The sequence below is a fragment of the Phodopus roborovskii genome, unplaced genomic scaffold (assembly GCF_943737965.1).
Source record: "Phodopus roborovskii unplaced genomic scaffold, PHOROB, whole genome shotgun sequence".
Lineage (NCBI taxonomy): Eukaryota > Metazoa > Chordata > Mammalia > Rodentia > Cricetidae > Phodopus > Phodopus roborovskii.
Genome location: NW_026126563.1, coordinates 13357841 through 13385151, shown reverse-complemented (window position 1 = coordinate 13385151; position 27311 = coordinate 13357841). Strand labels below are relative to the sequence as shown.

At 37.4% G+C, this 27311-nt stretch overlaps 1 protein-coding gene across 1 annotated transcript in view; it reads right to left on the bottom strand.

Moving 5' to 3' along the window:
• The window catches only part of Usp14 (ubiquitin specific peptidase 14), a 41057-nt gene continuing 13746 nt past the window's right edge, over positions 1–27311 (bottom strand). Inside the window, 11 exon segments of the mRNA XM_051202008.1 lie at positions 1–684; positions 1549–1656; positions 2077–2137; positions 4482–4610; positions 14012–14104; positions 14526–14591; positions 17566–17680; positions 20053–20138; positions 20500–20580; positions 22278–22408; positions 24029–24087. Of these exon segments, the coding sequence (XP_051057965.1) occupies positions 533–684; positions 1549–1656; positions 2077–2137; positions 4482–4610; positions 14012–14104; positions 14526–14591; positions 17566–17680; positions 20053–20138; positions 20500–20580; positions 22278–22408; positions 24029–24087 (1081 nt within the window). The 3' untranslated portion in view covers positions 1–532.

The following is a 27311-nucleotide window of genomic DNA, read 5'->3' as shown; positions in this document are numbered from 1 at the left end:
TATTCTTATTGATCACAATTTATTGTAAAGTCATGAAAGGCCAGCAACAGTCAGTCTGGACAAATACTTGATTGCACCCAGTTGATGGGATGTGGACAGCAGCACTGAGTTACACGATGAGAGCAACACTTCCTTTTCCACCTTCCTAGAAAAATATTCGTTAGATAAGGCAAAGGACAGGCAGCTACTGAATGGTGATATTAACCATGCAAGAACAAGTAGGTGTGCAATAAACATCATTACTAAATCTTGAGCTGGAAGGGTAAGGGGGGGGGGGAGAAGATTGGACTTCAGCTAGGAATCTGTAAGAATTAATGCATGAAATAAGCTTTTAAAGAATGTCTTCCAGCTACCTTTATACAGGGTAGCACCCAAACACAATTTTCTTTAGTCTTAAGGTTGATGATGCACAAGTGGCCTGGTTCTGTTCTCCTTTGTTCCCTTTAGAGCTCAAGATTATAGAAATGGTCAACAACAACAACAACAAAAAGCCATTTATTTCACACCTATGCATAAATAGCTAAATTGAAGATTACTGTTCACTTTCTTCTTCCATTATTTCAACTCTTCGAGGCCCATAAAGTAAAACGTAAGCAATGTGCCAGTCGCCACCACCAGACAGTCGCAGGATATCTTCTGGTGTTACAATGCTGACCTTATCATCGTCAAACTTGATCCATTCATCTAAGTTAAGAGGATAGTAAACAATTATTTTAGAGTTCTATTTACAAAAGAAACTTACTTGATGTACAGCAGTACTCCACCTGACTACCAACAGCTCTCCAAGTGTAGCAAGAGTACCAATGACATCCCAGCTATTTCAACACTACTTCTAATGCGTGCTCTGCCTTCTACCCTCATTGCCTCCAGTGCACCCTGCAGTTCTCCAGAAGCTTCATGATGTGTGCCAGTGCAACTCTGAGCAAAAAACAAGATTAAGAAAGGGACTAGGGCTGTAGCTCATAGCACAGCACTTACTCGCATATGCAAGGTATCTTTGTTGTTTGATCCCAACATCAAAACAAGCAAAAACACTCAAATACAAGAATCCAGCCATACCAATCTGGACAAGAGGAAGACAATGTAAAACCACAGCACTTCATGATATTTTTGCTTGGGCAATATTTTTAAGCTAACTTTCTCAGCTGTATCTGCTGGTGTTATAAATTTGAAAATAAAAGATAAAGTCTGAGGGCCTTGAGAACATAGAGAAGAAAGGGATTTACTCTGAAGTACCTGACAGACTAGAGCCTGAGTTTTGATCCCCAGGCAAGAGCTGTGCATAGCCATTCCGTCTACAGCCCTAGTGCTGAGTCTAGCTCAATCTAGCTCTAGGCTTCAATGAAATTGTCAAGACAGTGGTAACGAAGACACCCAACATAGACCTCTCGCCTATACACAAATACCCAACACCTGCATATAAACTATGGGCAATTATTTTTCATTTTAATTTTCAAAAAGCATGAAGAAATTCATAGATAAAAGCACCCACAATGCTATGAAGTTTGCAATAATAAAGTAGTAGTTAACTGTAACAATACTCTTTACCTTGTTTCCTCTTCACCCATGATACATAATGACCTGAAGAACTAGATCTTCCCTGGTGAGTTAGCACTGCTTGTAAGTCATAGTATCCACAATTATTGGAGCCAATATCTTAAAGAGAATGGAAATGAATTAAAACAACAACAGACAAGTGCTCTCAAAGTAACATTCATGAAGTTAGGATTGGAGAACTACTGTCCTACTAGACTCCATAAATATCACTGTGCAGAGCTACAATTAAGTTCACTACCCATAACTATACATCCAAATGTACTAGTTAAGTTACTTTAAGGGAAATTATTTTTCAAGAAGCCTGAATTTAGGCCAGGCAATGGTGGCTCATGTCTATCACACTAATACTTGGGAAGCTAAGACAAGTGAATAACCACCCTTAGTTAGCTACATAGTGAATTCCAAGCGGTCCTGGACTATAAAGAGGCTTTCTCAAAAACAAAACCTTACATTTTTAAAAGAAAAAGCATGGTATCTGAATTTAAATGTGTATACAATAGAAATGAGACACCCACTTACCATCAGCAAATGAAAAGGGCTCATACTTAACCTCTTTTGGGGGACTATTCTTCTTGTCATTCTAAGAGGGAAAAGATTTAATTTTAAATTGTGATATTGCAAACGAACACATTCTTGTTGTTAGTCCTTACCTATATAAATAGTTATAACGTCTACAAATCACTGAACCAATGGTCTGCCTTGCAGAATATTTTAATGATAACTACACTAACCATAAAAACTGCAAAGCCAAAGGCTCTACTCTTTAACAATACACAATATTATCACAGTAAATAACAATCTCCCTGAATATGTTGCTAATGTAAGCCACTAACTAAATTTTAACATACCAGAGGATTTAGGGTTGTGTCTGTGAACCTGCAGGGGCTACCTCAAAAACAAACCAAAAAAAGGCAACCAAAACAAAAGAAACTGAGTCAAGTTTCTGTAATAGAAGCCATGCCCATTTCATTTTAGCTGAATGAACAAAGACCTACATTAGAAGTAGTAGGATTAACTACATGGACAAGAAACTTTAGTAGGAACTCCCTGCCTCAACTCATCTTACTAATAGGGAAAAATTAAATAGGCCTCAAAAATAACAGAAAATGGGAAACTCAACAAAACGGGGCCAGTCTTTGAAATGATCAATAAAACTGAGAACCATCAAGAAGAAAAGAGACAAATTACAATTATCAGTAAAGAAATGGGCTAGATTTGCCCTATAGACATGAACCAGCTAACAAAAACAGCAGGACCTGCTAAATGAAATCGATCGATTCTGGAACAAAAACAAATGTAACACGAATGAAGTAGATCACTTGAGTAACCCTGGACCTGACCCTGAAGTTTGAGGAAACTGAGTCAAAACTCAGAAGTCTCCAGACATTGGTCATTTCCACAATTATATATATTAAAAAAAAAAAATCTACACAGTCTAAACAATAACAGAAAGGACAAATGTACTTCAGGATGTAAAATAAACATACAAAGGTTTCGACAAAGCAAGCAATACCATTCCCAGAAGTGTTAAAAAGAACCAAGTTGGAGATCACAAATCCAGTCCTTATAAGGTAATTCATCAGTTATGACTTTGTGGCAAATGCCTGTAATCCCAGCACTTTGGAGGTATAGAGGCAGGAAAATTAGGAGTTCAAGGCTAGCCTCAACTATCTAGCATATTTGGGACTAGCCTGAGCCCCATGAATTCCTGTCTTACCAAACAAAAACAAACATTGCAGTATGGCCAAAGAACAGATATACAAACTGATAGAAGACTCCAGAAACACATTCTTACCTATTGTCAATCAATTATCTACAAAAATGGCAGGACCATTCATTTGGCAAATAATAGGTTTTTTTGTTTTTTTGTTTTTTTTAAAGATGCTAGAAGGTCATATCCAAAAGAATGAATCTTATCACATAGAATTTAAACCAGAATGAATCAAATATCAAAATGGACAAACTATAAAACTCAACTTTTTCTCTGCATTAGGAAGATGAAAAGATAAACTACAGATTTAGAGAATTTCAATCTATAAGAATATAACACATAGTTCAGCAGAAGACACATATATGACAACAAAAGCATAAAAAGTCAACATCATTAAAGCTTGGGAAATGCAGAAGAAAACATAAGGCAGCACCACAAACCTATCCATCTGCTCAAATGAAAACTAGTGACATCATCAAATACTGGTCATGCTTTGCTGTCTATCAGGAATATAATGTAGGAAGCATTTGGAGCTTTCTTGAAAAACTGAGCATGCAACACAGCCATTATACTTTTGAACATTCATTCTAAGAAAATGAAACTCCTGCTTACACTAATATGAACATCTTTACCAGCTTTAGTCACAATTGACAGAAACTGAAAACAGTATTAAGTGTCCTTTAACAGGGGAATGGTTAAACTACAGAATACCCACACAAGGAAATACTATTCAGTGGTAAAAAAAAAAAAAAAAAAAAAAACCAAAAACATACACAGCCTGGATTGATAAATTATAAATGAGGAATCAATTCAAAAAGTTGACGTTTAACAGATGGAAGCCTAATTTCATGTATTCTCATTAATTTCAAAGGCACGGAAACGTGGAAGATGAGACTAAAGTGGTAATTCTATTCTAAAGAGGATTAAAATACTTCAAGGAAAATCATTACGCATGGGAAATGAAGACATCATGTTAAATGCACACATGCTGTGACTCCAGGGCAAAGAGGATAAAGGGCCTGCGTTACCACGGCAGAGCAGAGCCCCGCTTCTTGCACTGTGTTAGTGGTTAGAGGCTGGCATCAAGATATATGCAAGATGCATGCACCTAACTGAAAGGCAGCCTGATGGTCTTCATACCAGTAACTGCTACTGCTAGGAACTAAATGAGGGCTGCAATGGCACCAGGAAAATTACAGCAAAGAGAACCTACAGCATTTGGTTGCTGATTCACTTTTTTATCTTCTAGATCCTTGAATTTTGACCGAAAAGAGACCATTTTCTCTTGAAGTTCTGGTGTGCAGAGTTCATACACATCCAACATAAGAGGAAATTTAACATCCTATAACAAAAAGAAACAGGTACAAAAGGACAATTATTTAAAATGCATAACACATCCAAAGTAATACTTTCATAATTGAAATAAAAGTTGAAAATGGGATCTGTGGTGTCACAGGGGAGGGCTGCAACTGAAAAAACTTTAGACGCATTCTCAAAGGTGACCTGGCCTAGGTGGGCTTTGTGTTCACAGAAAGAACGCACGGAACTGGGAGGGAGAAATGGAGGGAAAGCAGTGAGGAGTGGACTTGAGCAAAACAAATCATACGCATAGACAAAATTCTCCAACACGTAAAAAGTAATGATCTGATTCTATGTTTTATACAGTAACTACTTCTTGAGATCTTTTCCCATTAAATAATCAAGCCTACACATGTGACCACAGAAGCTACAGCTGTATAGCAGAACAGTGATTCAGAAATAGTAGGTGAGATACTATGCAAGTAATGGATCTCAATGTGGTATTTCAACCGTCAGTGCTTTGCTGTGAAACACAACCTTATATAGAAACATTTAAAGAGCATACTAAAATAGTTACAGCAAATACTAGTTGTAACACAAAAAATAAAAGACCTAGAGACTGGTCAGTAGCGCATAAGACTCAATCTCAAGGTCGTGGGATTGTGCCCCACATTGGGAGCCAATTTGTAACAAGAACAACAATAAAAACCCAGACACTGATACTGAAGTTCAATCTTCAAGATGAGGATAAGAGAAGCAAAGCAGCCAAGCTAGTAGATCTTACCTCTACCCAGCTAAAATGGCAATCCCGTCTCCACTAATCCTCAGAGACAATACTATCTCCATAATTCCTGAGGCAAAAACTCCTCTCTCCTCCTGCCTTAGATTCCTTTCCCTGCCCAGCCATTTCACTCCTACACAATGTTGGGCTCGAACATCGTGCAGATTAAGAGTCTCATGCTCTACCAACTGATCAATCTCTGATCTTTTACTTTTTGTGTTACACATTGGCACTCAATATTAAGGTACAAATTTTCAAAAAAAAAAAAAAAAAAAAAAAAGCTGCTTTGAGGCCACCAGCCCAGTCCTACCACCTGCCCGGCCCCGGCCTGCCCTGCCCAGGTTTCAGGGTCTCCTACTCTCAGCCCACAGCCATGTGCTAGATTTTGGATCAGACGTGCTACCCCACACAGTTCACTGACATTGTTGACAGATTTGGTAATCTATTGGGAATTCTTAAAAGGAAGGAATTAGCTTTAAAAAGTTTTTGTAAAAGGCAAAAGATTTATACCATCTGAAGAGAAACCAGAGTTTTCCCCACATTAAACATGGGCAACACAATTACAAGGACAGAATGAAGTCTCTGTATGATTACATACTGGAGGATTTAAAAATGGAACAATTAAATGAAGGGATAATCAACCTGGATTGACATCCTGTTAATTATTATTTTGATAACCTTTCTTGTTAGTTTGATATATCTTGGTTTATCTGTAAAAAAGTTGGTTCATATGAGTGCCAAGTAGTAGGCCTTAGAAAAACTTATTAAAGCAGATCATAGAGATAATTCAGACCCAGACACAGGAATGTAATGGGGAATCAAATTCAACATTGCATAATTGCAAGGTTAAAGGGGAAACTAAGGTCTTAGATGAACCAACCTTAATATATCCAGTAATCTTACAGGAAGTACCAAATGACAGAGGTTCTGTAACAGTTACTTTGAAGCCTGTGACAATATTAGATTTAAGGAAATTCAAGGGAGTGGTAGTCTCATATGCATATATTCACCATTGGAGAATAAGGCGGTAAACACGTGGTCAGTTCTATGCAGTTATCCCTATCTACTGGACAGACTTAATTAAAGCTGCCTTATAGCCTGGCCTACAATTATAATGGGCTTCCTGGTTCAGAGAAGAGGCTAAGAATATTGAATAAAAAGCTAAAGCTAGAGGTATAGATATCCCCCAAGATCAAATACTTGCAGAAGGAAATTATACAATGATCACCTCTCTTGGGTTTATGCTGTGCAACAGATCTGAAAGCATGGGACGCAATTGGAAAAGTTAATCAGGGCCCAAAGGAAGCCTTCATGGATATTTTACAAAGACTAACCTCAGCAGTAAATAGAATAGTATCAAACACAGAAGCTAGAAAAATAATAATTGAATCTAATGCTTTTGAAAATGCTAATTCTCAATGCAAATGGATAATCAGATCTTTAAAAGTAAGGTCAGCACCTTTGGAGGATTGGATCAGAGATACATTAATATTGAAGCTGATGACCATGATGATAAATGGATAGCAGTGATTTCAAGAGCTTTAAAGAAAAATTGAAATGTCAAGTGTTTTAAATGTGGCAAACAAGGTCACTTTCAAAGGAAATGTAAACAGAAACAATAGAAACAATACTTTTTATGAACATAATCCAAACAGAAAATCCTCCCTTCTAGATTATGCAGAAGGTGTGGCAAAGGCAGGCATTGGACAAAACAATGTAGGTCCAATCTTTTGCCACTGGGAAACTCCTTGAGTGGTCTTTCTCAGGTTCCTATACCAAGCCCAACTCAGTCCTTTCCTGTCACCATGGAAACTCCCTCCCAGAACAATTAAAGAGCCTAATAGCTACTGTAAGAAATCATACTGTGCTGGATGATAGAGCTGTAAGAGAGAATAAATTAAGTCAAGAAATATCACAAAGCAAGTATACTGGCAAACTATAAATGAGCAGAGGCCAAAATTAAAAGTATGAATAAATTATGTTATCATTGAAGGTATAGTAGACAGAGGTATGGTCATAACATTTATATCTAAAGAATCTTGGCAACCAAATTGGCCACTTCAGGAGGTAAATGTTCAACTTTTATGGGTTGGAAATTTATTTCAGGTAGAACAGAGAGCAGATGGCTCAAATGTATAGGGCCAGAAGGATCGAGAGGAATATTAAAGCCACATGTTGATAATATTGTAATGAATTTGTGGGGATGTGATTTGTTACAGCAATAGAATACTCATATAAACATTCTTCCAATCTTAGAAACAAACCATAAGTTAACATCTGGTTCTGGAAAATTTATAAGGAGGCATTATAAAGAACAATCACCAACCATTCAGGTTGTGCAAGAACAGAACACAACAGCTGCTAATCTTCCAAAGACACCAACAGCTCTACCTTTAAAAGGGCTGATAAACCTGTATGGGTTGCACAATGGCCTTTAACAACAGATGATAAACTGCAGGCTTTAGAAGAGCTGGTACAGGAACAACTAAATGTTCAACATATTGAGGAATCAACCAGCCCTTGGAATTCTCCTATATTTGTTATTAAAAAGAAATCTGGGAAATGGAGAATGTAAACAGTCTAAGAACTGTTAATAAGGTGACACAGCCAATGGGTTCTCTACAACCTAAAATTCCTTTGCTTTCTCTATTGACTAAAGGATGGACGCTCATAGTTAATGACTTAAAAGACTGTTTCTTAGTATACCATTACTAGAAATGGATAGAAAAATTTGCATTCACAGTGCCTACTTATAAAAATTCTCAGTCTTCTAAGAGGTATCAATGGAAGGTTCTCCCACAGAGAATGCTAAACAGCCCCACCATGTGCCAGTGTTCATACAGCAGAATTGGAAATAAGCAATTTCCTCAATCTTTACTATACAGTTACATGGGTGACATTTTATTATCTAACTCAAATGTAGATAACTTGGAATATTTGAGAAGTAAAGAAAAGTTTGCTTTGTTGGGGTTTGAAAATTGCTCATGGAAAAATACAAAGTGAGGATTCTACTAATTATTTGGCTATAAAATAAGCTTACAAAAAATTAGACCTCCAAAAGGTACAAATTAGGAGAGATCAAATGCAGACTCTTAATGACTTTCAAAAATTACTAGGAGAAATTTCCCATCTATGGCACATTAATGGGATAAAACCTGATCAACTGTTTAATAAAAAAATAATAATAATAACTTAAAAAAACAAAAACAAAAAAACCTCAGATAGTAACAAGGACTTAAATAGTCCCAGAGACTTAGCAGCTGAAGCTGAGAGAGACCTGGCTTTGGAGGAAGAGAAACTGCAGACTGAACATGTGGGTCGTGTGGATCCAAAGCTTAATTGCATTCTGGTCTTAATTGCATTCTGGTCACATTACCCTCTAAGCATCCCCTATGGGAATTTAAATGCAGAAGGAAGATATCATAGGATGGATCTTTAACCATCTAAACCGAGAAAAAAATAAAAACTTATGTGGAAAAGGTCTCTGAGTTGATGCTAAAAAAAACTGAAACTTTGTCAATTAGCAGGAATAGACCCAACAGAAATTATAGTACCTTTTACTAAAGATAAAATTGACAAATTATGGGTAGAAAGTGAACCCTGGTAAGAGCTTATAGTAATTTTTAGGGAGAGATTAACAACAATTATCCCAAAACCAAGAGAATTCAACCTATACCGAAACTAACTGGATCCTTCCTCGAATAGTAAGGGAAACACCAATGACTGGAGCCCTTACGTTCTACAATAATGCAAATAAATCAAGAAAGGCAGGTTACAAATCAGAAAATTTAAAAGTAAAGTGAATCTAAAGGCCTTATACTTCTGTCCAAAAGTCAGAATTATGTGCTATTCCCATGCTGTTAATAGATCATAAAAAAAAACTCTGAACATAGTGATTTACAATGCAGCAAGAGTTGCTTCACACATTGAAACTGCTGAATTTATACCAGATGATACAGAATTGACTTCCATTATCTATTCAGTTAAAAGACATACTCAGGGGCAGGGACTATCCCATATATATAAAACATATCCAATCCCATATGGGTCTGCCAGGCCTCTTGCACAAGGCAATCATGAAATGGATTAACTACTGATAAAAAATGTGCTGAAGGCCTCAGAATTTCATAAAAATCACTATTTCAATAGCAAAGGTTTGAAAAAAGACTTTTCCATCTCATGGCAACAAGCCAAGAAAATGATAAGAAAATGTTCTCTTGTTCTTTATACAACCAAACTCTACTACCTTCACGAAATAACCCAAGGGTACTCAATGGAATGAAAACTGGAAGATGAATGTGTTCCATTTTGTAAGATTTGGAAAATTAAAATACCTACACTACACCACTGACACCAATTCGGGTTTTCAATGGGCAACTGCTTTGAGCTCTGAAAAGGCTGATTCGGTAATTACACATTTGCTAGACATCATGGTTATCCTGGGTATACCTGCACAAATAAAGGCAGACAATGCTCCAGCATATGTCTCCAAGAAAATGAAACAGTTTTTTGTTTCTTATAATATAAAGCATATTACAGGTATACCACACAATCCTACAGTATAGGCAGTTACAGAAAGATCAAATCAAACTCTAAAGAATTGCTAAATAAACAGAAAGGGATAATAAAGAATCCCAGAAATAGACTGTATAGTGCTTTATTAACTTTGAAACTTCTGAATTCTAATGAGAAAGGAACAACAGCCTCAGAGTGACATTGGATAATAGGAAAAAAATGACAGAATTAAATCAGCTGGTACACTTCAAACTTTTGTTGACCTCCAAATGAAAACCAGGACATATTAGATTGGGGAAGAGGTTTTGATTTTGTTTCCATAGGCAAAAGAAAAACTATGAATACCATCAAAATTAATATTTGATTGGAACAAGATAGCTCTTAATTAGAAGAGATGATAGTTCATCAAACAGCATAGATTTAATTAAAACTAACATACAATACTAACAAATGTTTTTCATTTGATCAGATACAACTTGCCAAAGGTGAACCTCCCCAAAATTAGGGCTAGGGAAGGTTTCATTTTTGTCTTTTTAGGAGAATAAAGGTATTCAGCTAAGGAATCCGGAGACCACTGGGCAACTGAGACATCTGAAGAAAAGGGACAAATAATCTAGAAAAATTGTCCCAAGAAAATAAGTAAATTGGTCTGTTAGTCTATCATATTTCCAACAGGACAAAATTTCATAAATCTTCCCAAATATTTTTTTCTGCTTTTCTCTACAGACATATAATGCAAATGGTCTTTTTGTAGTCCCAGTCCAATGAAAGATTAAAGCTGGCTTTGGAGTTGGAGTGTGGCTCTCTCCTTCTCTAAACTCAAGCATGCTTGTTAAAGAAAACTCAAAAATCTCTGTCTCCTGTCAGAAGAGCACCTGATATGGAACAAAAGAAAAATAAATATTGAAGGACTATGTTATTACCACTAATCTCATAATTCTCTGGCTTCATAATATTATCTAAACATTTGTAAGAGTGTGTATATATATATATATTAAAGTTTTTGTCATGATGTTAATGGTCAGAGAGTAATAAATCTAGATAAAAGGATTTATCTACCTTCCTGTACATGACTTCAGGTTGAAGCCTCTACCAGTTTTCTACAATGAACAATGACCATGCCTAACAGCGACCTTTGATGTATCCTAATGGAGAATAGGTCTCACAGTGACAATTTCCCCAAGACTATGACAATACCATTAAGCTGAACTCCAACTAAAGTTCAACTCTGAACTACAAATGGCTGAAGACGACTTCGAGGAGCTCAGCTGAGAAGGCCCACCCTCACTGGCTATGCTAGCCAGGACGTTGAGAGAAGCCCTGTACTTTCCTATTATTCAGAGACTGGAAAAAGGGATACAGCTTGACAATTAACCCAAATTTTTCTTTTCAGAACCATTTAAAGATGCTGTTACAGCCAGAGAGCAGGAAGTACCTTTGAGAATGTGACGCCCACATTCCCAGGAGGTGGGGTGAGTGGTTACAGTCAAGAAAGCTGAACAAAGGGGTTAGACTCAAGGTTATTGTTTAAAATCTAAAGGAAGGATTCAGATGATAGGATAAAAAGGGTAGATTATTTAATCTACTCTGGAAAGAAAAAAGGGACGACATAGAGAATATAAAAAGGCAGGAGGGAGGGCCTAGTCCCTACTCCAAATGACTTGACAGATTTTGTTGATCCCTCCTGGAAGGCATCTCCCTCCCTGTGGAGTGGGGTAGGGTGGGGTGGGAGGAGGGCATGGGAGGGAGGGAGGGAGGGAGGGAGAGAAAGGAGGGAAGGAAGAGAGAGGGAACTAGGATCAATATTTAAAAAACAAAAAAGGCAACTACTAGTTTTAAATATTTTACATTGCATTGAACTTCTCTATATTGTATACAAATATTGTATATTGATACAAATTTGAAATAATATGTTAAAATATATTGAACATACATATCTAATATTGTTCAAGGTATTGTACCTATAGAGCTCATTTAACAATGTAATGCAAATTTCTAGTCCTGGAAAGTTATTACCAACTACATAGGATAATAAGGAAATGCAGGTCAGTAATTAGTCACCTGTGACAATCAAATTTGCATTTATATTAGGTATATTTTAGAAAGACAGGTCGTCTCTTCAAATACTTCAGAAACCTACAGAATATGGCATTTAAGTGCTTTAATAACAAAGTTGGGTTTTTGTTTTGTCTTTATGACAATAAACATGTTTGCTCCCGGCAGCACCAATCTACTTCAGGGAAGATAATGGGCATCAAAGAAACTCCTCATGAAGTTTACTTCCTTTATGGCAAAAGTAGCCACTGGACAAGAAAGTGCCTGTGTCTCTACTGTTGACAGAATCCTGTCCAAACTGGACAAACAGGACACAAAAGAAGAGTGATTGCAAAACTTTGCCAAGACAAGGCTGGACAGTCATTCAAAAATTTTGCTTCACAGAAAATTCTGTCAGATATGCTAGGCCTATAGGCCAAAGATGGATGCCCCAACATTGCAGAAGAACCTTGGGTGACTGTTCAGGAAGCCAGATGTTTCTGTCATTTCTCACACTTTTTGGAAGTCGCTTGCTTACACTTCCTGTCTACTCAATTAATATTAATTCCTTCTCAGATCTTTGAGGGAGTTTGAAGACTAGACAATTATAGTTTTCCTTATTTACCAGATTCAAAGACAAAACTCACTGAAGATACATAAAAGATAAAAAGATTATTTGATAATGCAAATTAGGAAAGTAAATTAGGTATAAGACTTTGGTCTCACCAAGATAGGATAAATAATGGAGTATTTTCTCTGAATTTGTTAAATACTAATAGACTAGACATCGTTGATATGCTTACTGCCTGTATATATTGTATATACTTATTGTATTTCTTATGTTAGTTGTAGCTTTCTTCTTTTTGTATTAGACAAAAAAGGGGGGAATTGTGGTGATATGTTATTTATGACTTATTAAAGCTAGCCTGAGGGTTCAGAAATGAAAGTTAGCCACAAGCCTTGGAGGTCAGGTAATAAAGATGCACACCTTTTATACCAGCAGCCTTACTAGCAAACAATAGAGACAGGCAGTGGTGGCACACACTTTTAATCCCAGGACTCAGGAGACAGGCAGCTGGACCTCTCGAGTTCAAGGCCACCCTGGCCCACACAGAGTGAAGAGTAATAGAGCTCATGCCTTTGATGCCAGCACTAGGGTTCACACACCTTTAATCCAAGCACTAGGGAGGTGGAGACAGGAGTGATATGGCTGGGCGGAGAGAGGAACATAAGATAGGAGGCAGCATAGCCATTTCATCTGGGTAGAGGGAAGAGATACTGGCTCAGCTGCTTTGCTTCTCTGATCTTCAGCTTGAAGCTTGAACTCTAATATCAGCCTCTGGTTTTTATTATTCATGTTACACCTGGTAAAGACCCAAGCTACATTTGAACTCCACCTACAACTCTATCAGAAAATGTTATGAATTTCAGCTCCAGAGGCTAGATTCATTCATATAACTCTTCCTAAGGAATTCTGTATATACACAACTACAGACTACCCAACTCAACTCAGCTCAAAGGATCACTACCCAACTCAACTCAGCTCAAGGGATCACCACTTAAGCCCTGCAATGCTTCAATGCAATGCAGTGTGCTTAATGCCTCTGTCCTCATTTTCAACAAATCCCCTCAAATCTGATCTATGAAGTGAAGGATCTAACTTAAGACAGAATTTCTGGGGTGTGCAAGAAATACAATTATCGGTGAATCCTTTGAAAAATATAGAGTGAGGCTGGAGGAAGAAGTCAGGCATGTGTAAAACACAAGGGATAAAACATAATTCCAATACAATACACATTGTAGGCTAATGGTCACCTGTCTAATATTATTCACCCTTAACCATCTCAAAAGCTAGTCTTTGTTTATAGTTGTTTTTTCAAGACAGGAGTTCTCTGTGTAGCTCTGGCTGTCCCGGAACTCATTCTGTAGAGCAGACTGGCCATGAACTCAGAGACCTTCCTGCCTTTGCCTCCCAAGTGCTCAAAGGGATTAAAAGTGTGTGCCACCACTGCCCAGCTGAACTCTATTCTTAACAGGATAACAAATCTATGATAGATTAGGAATTGCCTTCAAAGGATTATTATTTAACATACAGATTAAAAGTCATTACTGACCTTGAGAACTTTGGCGTTCACAGATTCCTTCTCTTTGTAAAAAAATCGAACCATCTGAATAGTTAAGTAAGCAGGTAGCCGGCTGATCTTAGACTAAAAAGAGAAATGGGAAGAAGGATATACAAGTTTAGTTTTTGTGGTAAAAACACAATTTAGATAAAATTAACTGGACCCCTTTCTCTTTACTTCATGTGTATAGTGGGGATGAGTATCTGCATGTGTACTTGCATGCATGTTTATAAGTGTGTAAGCACACATATGTGTGCTAGTGACAATGTGTGAGAATGTGCATGCTAAGACTGACAGCAAGTGTCTTTCTCAATCATGCCTCAATCTCGTGTGGATTCAGAATTCACTGTTCTGACAATGCCAGCGACACCTGCAGCCCCCTGGGATTAAAGCAGGAAGCCATGCCTACCCAGCCTCAACAACAGTTTGCCTGCTGAGCTACCTCCCTGCCCTGAACCCTTTCAATGGAACCGAATTCAATTTCAAAAGGAAATATATAACTTACAGATTTGATGTACAAAGCATTTCTCTGCAATGTTGGAGACTGTTTGGTAATTTCTTCCTGAAGTCGCTAAAAAGGGACATTATAAACAACCAAACATCAGATTTTATAACTATTTTCTATAACACAGAATCACAGTCTAATTTTTAAAAGCAGCACTATTTAATTAATAATAATAATACACCAGTAATTTCTCCCAGTGAAAAACAAAATAAACATGACATGGAAAGTTTTTTTTTAATATTTTACTCAATATTTATAAGAAACCATATGTATTATTAAAAATTCCTCCTACAAGGCAGTGGTGGCTCACACCTTTAATCCCAAGACTCAGGAGGCAAAGGCAGGCAGATTTCTGTGACTTCAAGACCAGCCACAGTTATTAAGCAGAGAAACCCTGTCTTGGAAAACAAAACAAACAAACCAAAAAATGAAAAAAAAAAAAATGCCTCACATACAATGTTGCTCAAAGTCAGAGAAAGGATATTATTATTATTATTATTTTATTTTAATAATAAAGCTTCCTGTCACCCTATATCATTGAATAATCAGAATATTCATACCAGAAATTAAGAGAATGTAGGAAACCCCTGTTCTTCATGCATTATATATAAGAGGCTACCAGCATCAATTAGGTTAATTTTAAATCTGAGAAGAATTAATAAAGAAAACTTGTTAACCTAAGACAGCAGTTCTCAACCTGTGGGTTGCAACCTCTTTGGGGATGTCAAATGCCCCCTTCAAAGATCAGACATCAGATATCCTGCACATCAATATTTACATTACGATTCATAACAGTAGCAAAATTAGTTACGGGGTAGCTACAAATATTAATTTATGGTTGGGGGTCACCACAATATTAAGATTGTATTAAAGGGTCACAGCATAGCTTTGATCTCCTCTGGCCACATTTGTTAAAGTCTCCATTTCAGAGTAATTTAAAAATGACAAGTCAGTGCACGATGAAAACTTGGGAAACATTCTAGCACAGAGTTCATATGTAATAAATAGTTTCTATTATTACCACTGTGTTATCTACATATCTATATGAACATATATATATATATACACACACACACACACACACACACATATATATATATTTAACAAACTAAACAAATATGAACTAAGAGAACTTATAGTTTAGTATCTTACAACTGTGTAATTTAAATCTGGTTTTTAAAAAATTACCAATCACATTATAAAAGGAGTAACTGCTTTAAAACATAGCACACAAAGGTGAAACATGAAGTAAAATGTCTTCAGAAAACCCATATAAATAGCTGAGTTGTGGTGGTGCATGCCTTCATTCCTAGCACTCGGGAGGAGGCAGAGGCAGGTGGATCTCTGAGTTCAAGGCCAGTCTGGTCTACAGAGCTGAGTTCCAGGACAGCCTGGGATACACACAGAAACCCTGTCTCAATAAAAAAGAAGAAAAAAATCCAAAAAAAAAAAAAAAAACCTTTAAAATTATAAAGACAAAAAGAATAGCTGGACAGCAATTCGAGAGGTGGAAGCTGAGCCAAGAGGTCTGCAAGTCTCCCAACTGCACACTGTGTGCACGCTGTGTCCCAGTATTCATCAGTGGGTCACACTTAACATAATGCAATACTATCATGTCTTCATTTGGGACTCACAAGTATAGTCTTCTTAAAATTACAAAACTAAAAAAACTGCCTGCAGAATCCCTGCCAGGGCATTCAATTCTAACTCCAATTAACATTCACTTTCATTTTTATGCCTTCTAACTTGTATTCGGTAATTTATGAAGCTATATTAATAATGCTTTATTAGTTAAAAACCCAATTCAAGTTAGACTTTCACCTACACAGTTAATTCTCGGTATTCAGACCAGCTGTGTTTCATTGATGACACCATGAGCACTGAATTAGGAAAAACAGTGGGTAGGTTCTTGCAAACTTGTAGTCACCTTTCCATCAACAGATAGCCTTGTGTGGAAACCATTTGAAGACATCTCACTTCACCTACAGTGCTGAACCTATAACCAATAACACCCTAATGCATGTACTTTCCTCATAATGCACATTACAGCATCCTTACACTTAGGAATGCTGTATGCTTGGGGACAATTCTAAACACAAAAATTTCCTACAAAACACAAAAGTAAAATAGCATGACACTACAAAGGACATGTATAAGGTGTGTCAACTAAGGTAGAGCAATTCACGTAGGACTACTACTCAATTCAAAAATTGTGCTACGTAGTTCGGTAAACAGCTATCAATAATGCTCTTGCCACAAAAACTTGGGGACCCAAGTTGAATCTTTAGAACCCATATTAAAAAGCCAGGAATGGTAACACACTTAAAACTCCAGTGCTGGGAAGAAGGACACAGGGAGACCTCTGGGGTCTTGCTCTCCAGTCAGCCAAGCCCAATCAGCCAATTTGCCAAGTCAACGACTGTTGTTTTTAAAGACAGGGTTTCTCTGTGTAGCTCTCGATGCCCTGGAACTTGCTCTGTAGACCAGGCTGTCCTCGAACTCAGAGATTCACCAGCCTCTGCCTCCCAAGTGCTGGGATTAAAGGAGTGCACCACCACCACCTGCCAGTCAGTGACTGTCTTAAAGACAAAGTGGACACTGCCTGAGGAAGAATGTAGTGGCGTCTTGCTTTGCCAGTGAGGTTGCGGTGGTAGCCACATCCTATGGGCATGGCTTCAGGTGTGCAGATGTGACCCCTTATAAGGTAGAAAGGGGGCTGGCTCCTTCTCTTGGGTTGCGGTGAGAGTATCAGAAGGGAAGAGACTGTCTTCTGGAGCAGGAAGACTGTGAGGGTTATGTATTATTATTTGTGTGTTTACCAAATAAATACCTGTTTATCACTTATCTTGGGTCTTGTGGACTCATTTAAACCCCACCTTCAGAGGAACACCTCCCAAGGTTGCCCAATGAACTCCAAACACATACCACAAAAACCCAAAATCTGTGCACTACAACTCCTCTGCAGATAGCCAGCAAACTTTAGGCAACAGGCATATTCACAAATACAGAACCCACACGACACTCAGCCATGTTTCCTTACCAATTTGAGCCCTGTGAAAAGATATTTAACTTCTTGGTTGATGAAACAACTAAGCTGAAGTTGATTTTCCTTTCCTTTGGTAACCTCCTCCTCTTCAGATTCTGTGCATTTCATGCTTTGTAAATTAAGGAATGGCATCGGCTATTCAATTTGCTAATTGTCTTGAAAAGAATAAATTATCCTAGAGTTATCAATACTCATTATTCGTTGAATTATTTTAAACATTAGTCTAATGTTCTAAGAACACTCATTTGCATACCAACAGCTATTATCAACAAAATGGAGTATGTGTTGACGAGACCACAACAACAAAAGTTGTCATTCTGGTATCGTAATGATTGAAAAATGAGAAAACATGTTCTCCAGATTTCTACTCATAACTTAGAAAACAGCAGTTCCTTGAATTCATATACATTGTTAATACACTAATTTCATCAGATCATAACTTTCTAGCAAGCCTCTAATCCGCCTGCTGTAAGCCTCCTGCCTGAACCTGTGATAAAATTATCCAGGAAATCTGGGACACCATAAAAAGACAAAATTTAAAAATAATAGGGATAGAGAAAGAAGAAGAATACCACCTCAAAGGCACAGAAAATATATTCAACAAAATCACAGAAGAAAACCTTCCCAACCTAAAAAAGGACATGCCTATGAAAATACAAGAAGCTTACAGAACACCAAACAGACCAGACCAAAAAAAAAAAAAATAAAGTCCCCTCACCACATAATAATCAAAACACTAAACATACAGAATAAAGAAAGAATATTAAGAGCTGAAAAGGAAAAAGGCCAAGTATCATATAAATGCAGACCTATCAGAATTACACCTGACTTCTCAATGGAAACAATAAAAGCAAGAATGTCCTGGCCAGATATTATGCAGACACTAAGAGACCACAGACGCCAACCCAGACTACTATACTCAGCAAAGCATTCAATCACATAGAAGGAGAAAACAAGATATTCCAGGACAAAACCAGATTTAAACAATACACATCCACAAATCCAGCCCTACAGAAAGTACTAGAAAGAAAACTCCAACCCAAGGAAGTCAGCTACACCCACAAAAACATAGGCAATTGATAATCCCACACCAGCAAATTCCAAAGAAGGAAATGCACACACAATACCACCACCAACAATAAAAACAAAAATAATAGAAACTAGCAATCACTGAACATTAATATCCCTTAATATCAATAAACCCAATTCACCTACAAAAAGACACAGGCTTACAGATTGGATACAAAGACAGAATCCATCTTTCTGCTGCATATAAGAAATAAACCTTCAAAGACAGACATGAACTCAGAGTAAAGGGTTGGGAAAAGAGTTTCCAATCAAATGGATCTAAAAACAAGCAGGTGTAGCTATCCAAATATCTAACAAAACAGACATCAAACTAAAGGTAATTAAAAGAGATAAAGAAGGTCATTTCATATTCATTGCAGGAAAAAAATCCAACAAGATGAAATTTCGATTTTGAAATGCCCCATATACAAGGGCACCTTCATTTGTAAAAGAAACATTACTAAAGCTTAAATCAAACCCCATACCGCCACACACTAATAGTGGGAGATTTCAACACACCACTCTCATCACTGGACAGGTCCACCAGACAGAAACTTCTAAAAAGAACTAACAGATTTATGACTCAAATGAGTCAAACAGACATCTATAGAACATTCACCCCAAACACCAAAGAATATACCTTTTTCTCAGCACCCCATGGATCGCTCTCTAAAACTGACCACATACTCGGTAACAAAACAGATAAAAAGAAAATTGGAATAACCCCTTGTATCTTATCAGATCACCATGGCTTAAAGTTAGAATTCAACAAAACAAATTGCAGAAACCCTAACAACTCATGGAAATTGAACAATGCTCAACTGAATCACCACTGGATCAAGGAAAAAAATAAAAAAATTAAAAACTTCTTGAAATTCAATGAAAATGACCGCACAACCACACAACACACCCAAACTTATGAGACACAATGAAAGCAAAGCTAAGAAGTTCATAGCACTAAGTGCCTACATAAAGAAGCTGGAAAAATCCCACACTAGCGAATTAATGAGACACACTGATATAAGGACCTGAGTTTGATTCCCAGCACCCATGTTAGATGCCCAAAGTCACCTGTAACTCCAGCTTCAGGGGATCTAATACCTTCAGACTTCAACACCTATACCCATTGCATGTCCCCCAACACACATATACACAAAATAAAAAGTGAATAAATAAATATTAAGAAAAAAGAGAAAATAATGAATATCATTAAGATATACAGTTATCTAAAGTTCAAAATCACTGAATGACTATTTTATTAACTCCCCACTCACATTATAAATTTGGCATAGAATCCCGATGACTTTTTCTTTTACCTTTCAATGCCAATCAGCCAACTATGCTCTTTAGTGACAATTTACTTCCTATAAATTATGAATACAGTCTCTACAAATCTTGACTCAATAAGGATACGTAGTTTCAAACTCAACACCAAAAAACTGATCAATTAAGCTTTTCTTTTTAGAAGGTGTCACTGCTGCTGATGCAGAAGAATCTGTCTGCAAAATTAAAAAGAAAATTCTAGTTTTACTTTTTGTAGACTTCAATACAATCCAGTTCATTAATACATACTTAAAGATTTTTTAAAATGTAGGCCTTTTGTGTATTTCATCCTATGATTCAAAAACATTACGAAAAGATTAAACATGTTCAATAAATATCAATAGGTTATGTTTACAAATAAAACTAAAATGTCCTTCAATTCTAAGTACAGACTGAGCATCTGAACTATTCCAGGAGATATTTACCTATTATTAAGATGTATTCATTTAAAGACTTTCCAAGGAAAAGACAAAAAGAAAATCAAAATAAAACACAAAGTAGCCTGTGAGCCTCTGATGGCAAACACACCAGACTCACCTCTGTGACAGAGTCGTCTTCTATGGCTTCGAGCTTCTGTTGTAATACTCGCATCATTTGTATCCAGCACTCATTAGCATCCTGTGGTTTAAAATGAAATACATTTGTCCTGGTTGTAACACTATTTAATCTATAAAGTTCTTTCAAACTAATAATTGTTTCCTTAAGAGAGAAAAGAATTTTCTCTTTAAAAATGTTCAAGCAGAGCTGGGTATGATGATGCACACCTACAATCCTGCACTTGGGAGGCAAAGGCAAGAGGATTGTCACAAATTCAAGGCTGCCTGATCTACATAGTTCCAAACCAGTCAGGGTTACAGGACAAAACCCTGTCTCAGTGTAAACAGAACTGGTTAACTGGATACTACAGTGCACAACTTCTTCTAAGTACTCAGAAGAACAAGGCAGGGGGATAGCCATCAATTTGAGGCCAGACTAGGCTACATACATCTAAGTTGGAGGCCAGCCTGAGTTACACAGCAATACTCTGTCTCAACCCCCCACACATACAGAGGCTTGGTAAGATAGCTCAACAGGTAAGATACCTCTGAACATAATCCTTTAACCTCCATGCATGTACTACGCCATATACATTCCAGCTCACACTCACATACGTTTCACACAAAATGAATAGAAATTATTCTAAAAAAGTTTTAAGCGGTTATTTATCTGTGTACATGTTCCTGAGTACATATGTGCATCACATGTGTGTGGGTGCCACAAAGCCCTTAAAGAGGGTGTTAGATCCCTGGAACTGGAATTATAGGCAATTGAGAGCCACCTAATCTGATTGCTGAGAACCAAACCTGGGTCCTCTGGAAGAACAAGCAGTCTTAACCACTGAGCCCTACCTTCAATCCCTTGTTTTTAATCATACTAAACTGGCATAAGATCTTTCAAAAAGTAAAACATTTCAGAAAATTACTTCAGCAGATTTTGTGCTCCTAATTAAGCTATACTACTGTAGACATTTCAAAATTTTAGAGAAGAAAATAGAAAATAGAAAAGGTCTCAATAGTGGATAACACATACATAAGAATAGGGGAGGGAGCTGGAGAAAGCCAGGGGAGAACTGAAAATGATTTGGGGAGGAAGCCAAAGTGCTGAGACCTAAAAGAACCAGCCATGCACATAAATGACAATCAAGGACAAGAGCAGAAACACCAGACAAGTCAGCACTCACATTTAAACAAGAGCAAAAAGCCACAAAGCTGGAGAAAAGTGAGCAACGCAAAGGACATGATAAAAACAAAACCACTGTAAGTTACCAAACAAAACTAATACTGTACCATTTTTCCACAGTCATTTTTTTACTGTGTATGTGTGCATGTTTGATGTATGCCGCAAATGTGAGTACCCGCAGAGAGATAACAAGAACATGTTCCCCTGGGGCTGTACTTCAAGAGTAGTTGTGAGCTACCCAACATGGAAAAGCAACAAATACTCATTTATTTGGTTTTTTGTTTTTTGTTTTTTTAAATGAGATACAGGGAGAGCCATCTCTCCAGCCCCAAACCCCACTTATTTTTAATTACCTAATTTGGGAGCTAGCAATCAAACCCAGAGCTTTGAGTATGCTAAGGCAGTACAGTACTTAATCATTTACTCAAATTCCTCCCCTTATTTGAATTTTAAAAGGACACCATGGCCTGTGTGACTAAACATACAGGGATAAAACATCAAGATGACCAGCTAAAATGATAGCCACACCCTAGGCAAGAAATAATGATGTGAACAAGAGCAGACTCATACCTGTGTTTTTAACTATATCCAATTACCTGCTGAAGATATTGTCCTTGATCACCCTTCTCCGCAAACTGTGGGAAAGCCATGTGCAAAAACTGCAGTAGAATAATAGGTGGTATACTAGAAGAAGTTTTATCCATGGAATCAAACAAATCTCTAAGGGCTTAAAACGAAAACAAATACTGATTTAGAAAAACATTAACATATTTAATACATGGTTGTTTTGTAGTGATGAAAATGTTCTAAAATTATACAATGACAGACACATTTCAAATGGGTGACCTATATGCCTTGCATTTAAATAAAACTTCTGAGGAAAAATAGCACAACTATGAAAGCTTATCTAATCCAATTACTTATGAGATGCCTCATTTCTAGTCAGGCATGGTACATGGGCCTATAATCCCATTTCTCAAGAGGGTATGGCATTATGATCTTGAGCTCCAGGCCACATTGGACTATATGGTATCCCGTCTCAAGAATAAAGTGGGGGCTCTTCATCAACTACAACATCAAATTCTCCTGACAGAGTGAAGAAGCACGTGGTGTTCAGCCTGTAAAGAGCATCGAACAGCTTCATAGTAGGGAGCACACTTGGCTTGCATGAGGCCATAGATTCAATCCATAGCACCACAAACATAGTGATTTAGATTTATTCTTTTAAATATTACTTCTTTATTAACATCAATTTAAGCTTTTTTCTTTTTAACAATCACATCAAACTACTAAAACTTATGTCTATCATCTCCTAATGTCATTCCCAGAGATTTAACTGATAGAACCTCCAAACAAAAAATTACAATACAAAAAATCCAGAGGTCTGTCCTGGGGAGATGACACAGCCAGTAAAGTATGTGCCATGAAAGCACAGGAGCGCCAGTTCAACTCCCAGAGCCCAACAAAAAGCTGGAGACCGTGCTGCACACTTGTTACCACACCGGGAGATAGGAACAGGAAGTCCCTGGGTTCGATGGCCACCAAGACTTGCCTAATTGGCAAGGTCCTGGCCAATGGAAGGCCTTGTCTCAAACAAGACACAAAGAACGACACCTGAGGTTGACCCTGCCTCCACATGTACAAATACACAGCACATAAAAATGCACCTACATGAACATACACCAAACAAACAAGATCCCCACAGGGTTGTTTTACTTCTTTTAAAGACAGGGTCTTTCTATTGCCTAGACTCCACCTGAGCCTTGGCCTTATAATCGGCCGGCCTGAGTCTCAAGTATTGGGAGCCTGGCCCCACTTCAAAAGTTTATTTAAAAATAAAAACAAAACAAAACAAAAACAAATCACTGGTTTGGTCTGTATGTAATCTGGATACATTCTGGATACATTTCAAGTTATTTTATGCAAGGGTAAAGATACTCCATAGAAAGAAGTAACAGACAAAAAGAGAAATTTGTTGCTATTTGTTTGATCATCTGTTTTGAAACATGGTCTCTTTATGTAGCCCTAGCTGTCCTGGACCTCACAGAGATCCACCTGCCTCTGTCTCCTAATGCTGGGATTAAAGGTTTGGGGCACAGGCCTACCATAGACACCATTTTTTTTTTTTTTTTAAATAAAGCAGGTACTATGGCTTTAACTGGAGAGCTGGTTCAGTAGGTAAAGGTGCCTACAGCCAAGCCTAACAAATCCAATTCCCTCAGGATCCATATGATCCATGAAGAGACCCCACTCACAAAAGTTGCCCCTCTGACCTCTACATGGGTACATACACACATATAAATAGTATTTATTGAATAGGACAACCCCTCTCAGTATACACACTAACCTGCAGTAATATACTGTGCTGAAGCCATTTCCCCTGAAGCTCTCAAGGCACCTGCATACCTGGGAACATTAAGTATACAACATAATTAAATTCATCCTAAAATTAAAATGAGAAGAAATTAGTTAAAAGAAGTTATCAGGATATTCTTGAATTCAAATTTCCCAAAGTAGTTGTTCCTTTCTGGTCTTAGTTACATAAGCACAATGGACCTTAAAAGGCTATTTAAATGTAAAAGCCGCACACCTAGACTCTGCACTAACTTCCTATATAATTCTGTTTAGAGTAAAAGCCACACACCTCCTCTCAGCACTGACTCATCTAACACACTCAGTCATTGGCAGGCCAAGGCTCAAAAGTTTCTACTTTTTTTCATTTTCTTAAAATGCTTTATGGTTTCAAATCCTATTTTTTTTAATATTTTTAATTTAAATTTGAAACAAGATTGTTTTACATGCCAATCCCAATTCCCGCACCCTCCTCCTGTCCTGCCCCTCCCCAACACCAACCCCATTCCATCCCCTTTCTGCTCTCCAGGAAGGGTGAGGCCTTCCATGGAGGATCTTCAAAGTCTGTCACATCATTTGGAGCAGGGCCCAGGCCCTCCCCCATGTGTCTAGGCTGAGGGATCATTTTATGTGGAATGGGTTCCCAAAGTCCATTTGTATACTAGGGATAAATACTGATCCACTACCACAGGCCCCATAGACTGCCCAGTCCTAACTAACACCCATGTTCAGGGGGTCTGGGTTGGTCTTAAGCTGGTTTCCCAGCTGTCAGGCCGAGGTCCATGAGCTCATCCCTGTTCAGGTCAGCTGTTTCCGTGGGTTTCTCCAGCCTTAAAGTTTCTACTTTCACTTCCAGCTTTATTATGCATCGAAATGAAAAAATCCAACCATGGTTACATTATCTCATTATTTAGAATCTCAGTCTCCATTCATGACAAATCCTCTATGCCACAACATGGCTTTCCTACTACACATCCACTAAAGTAACTAATATGAGACCAACCAGAGCTACAAGTACAATCAACCCTGACAAATCTCAACTGAGTAAAAACAACTAAGGAATGCCTGCATGATCCGTGTGCACCCCAGAGCTGCAAAGTGACATGAAATCTGAAGTTGCTGGAGATACCTGGAGTGAGTGGGCACTATTAACTGGAGAAAAAGCATAAAACTTCTAGAATATGCAGTGTTCTAATTTGGCAGGAAAATAGATTTACACAGCATTCACATTTGTCAAAACCAATTAAATCCAACAAGGAAAAGAATAAACAAACCAAAATGTATGGTATGTGCCCCTGTAGATGTAAAGTGTGTCTCAATTCAAAAACAAAAGCACTCTGATTACTCACATAGGATGAAAGAGGGCACAGAAAAGATGTTAAATCATCTCCAACTGAAGCGCTTTGCTTTCCTGTCATCTGTTTCTAACTTTCAGAATTAGTGATGAAACTTTTTTTTTAATAGGGTCAAACAAGTGGAGGGCAGGCAACATCTTTAAGATTACTTCAGATTCTCAAAGAAATCAAGTAAGACTAATATATATAACTTGAGAACACAGTGCTGTTTGGAAAGGCCATAATCAGCAAGTAGTGAAGCAGTCAGTGACAGAGATTAGTGTGGCACAATGAAGTCTGTCCCAAACTGTAACATATAACCTTTTAAAAATACAATGCAGATATAAACATTACAAAGTTTGAAAACTTGACTTAAACATTTTGACTACAGAGATGGCTCAGAGGTTTAGAGCATCTTTTGCATAGAACCCGTTCAATTCCCAGCATCCATATGACAGCTCAAAACCATAACTCTAGTTTCAGGGTATCCAGTTCATTTTTCTGGCCTCCGTGGGAATTAGGAACACCTGTGGCGCAAACATACGTACAAGCAAAATACTCATACACATAAATTACTTTAAAAACTATAAAAGTCAGACCTGAAAATTCTTAGTCAAACAAAATTGCTAACTGAGCACCACAGATTAAAAAATATGAACACTTAGATTCCAAGAACATTTAGGAGAATTAAAAAAAATTACTAACAGAAAAAGAACAGTAACCACTCTTCAGACCAGTGAGGCCTAAGAAACCTTTGAGAAGTAACTATTAACCACTAAAGAAACAATTTTGACCTAGAATATCTGCACCAAGAGAAATGGGTTTAAAAAATAATATTCTGAAAAATTACAAAAGGCTTACTATTATTTTTACTTAGAAATATGGCCTGATACAATCAAAGTGAAAAAATACTAAAGAATAAAATAACTGCCAGTATCAAGAACTGAATAATTTGAATGTTCATATTCTCCTTAAAATCTTTCAACAGAGGCTCCCAATTGCCATCATACAAACAGCTCATTATTACGTGTATGTGCTCGCACATGTGTGTGCGCGTATGTGTGCATGTGTGTGCGTGCATGAGTGCACACCACACCTGAGGGAGGATAACTCAGTTTTCTCCTTCCACATGTGGATCTGGAGTGCTGAACTCAGATCATGCAGCAAGCACCTTTACCAACTGGGAAATCTCACAGGCCACTGTGGCATCCTTTTTTTTTTTAAATGATTCATTTTATTTTATATGCATGAGTGTTTCAGCTGCATGTATGTATGTGGTATGTATGTACATCACACGTGTGTGTCTGGTGTCTATAGAAAGAAGAGAGTATCAGATCCTCTAGAACTAGAGTTACAGATAGAGAGCTATGAGTTACCCTATGGTTGCTGGGAAATGAATCCAGATCTTCTGCAATAGCAGTTAAGTGCTCTTAATTGCTGACCCATCTCTCATGCCCCTACAATTTTTAAATTTATACTCACTGAAAAGAGATTTACAGACTAATTCATAGGTTCTCAAAACATATGACTTTTATTCACTTGTGTGATGGCATATAAAAAAAGTTTTCATTCTTTAAAAAAAAAAAAAAAAAACTACCATTCAAATAACATAATTAAACTTTTAGGTTAAGGAAACAAAACTAAAAGCCCAGATATAAACTAGTGTTAACAAAGCTACTAAGACAACTGAATGAGTTTAAAAAGTCTGACAAACAGGGCTGGAAGAACTGTGTTATTTGTATGCAAAAAAGATGGAGTAAGACATCTACCTCCTACCATACATAAAAATTGACAGGAAATATTCCTCAATGAAAAATTTATCTTCCCTAAAAAAGGAAATGTGGCCATGCACGGTAGCTCACACCTTTATTCCCAGCAGATGTAGAAGCAGGTGGATTTCTATGTTTCAAGACCCATCTGATCTATATAGTAAGTTCCAGGAAA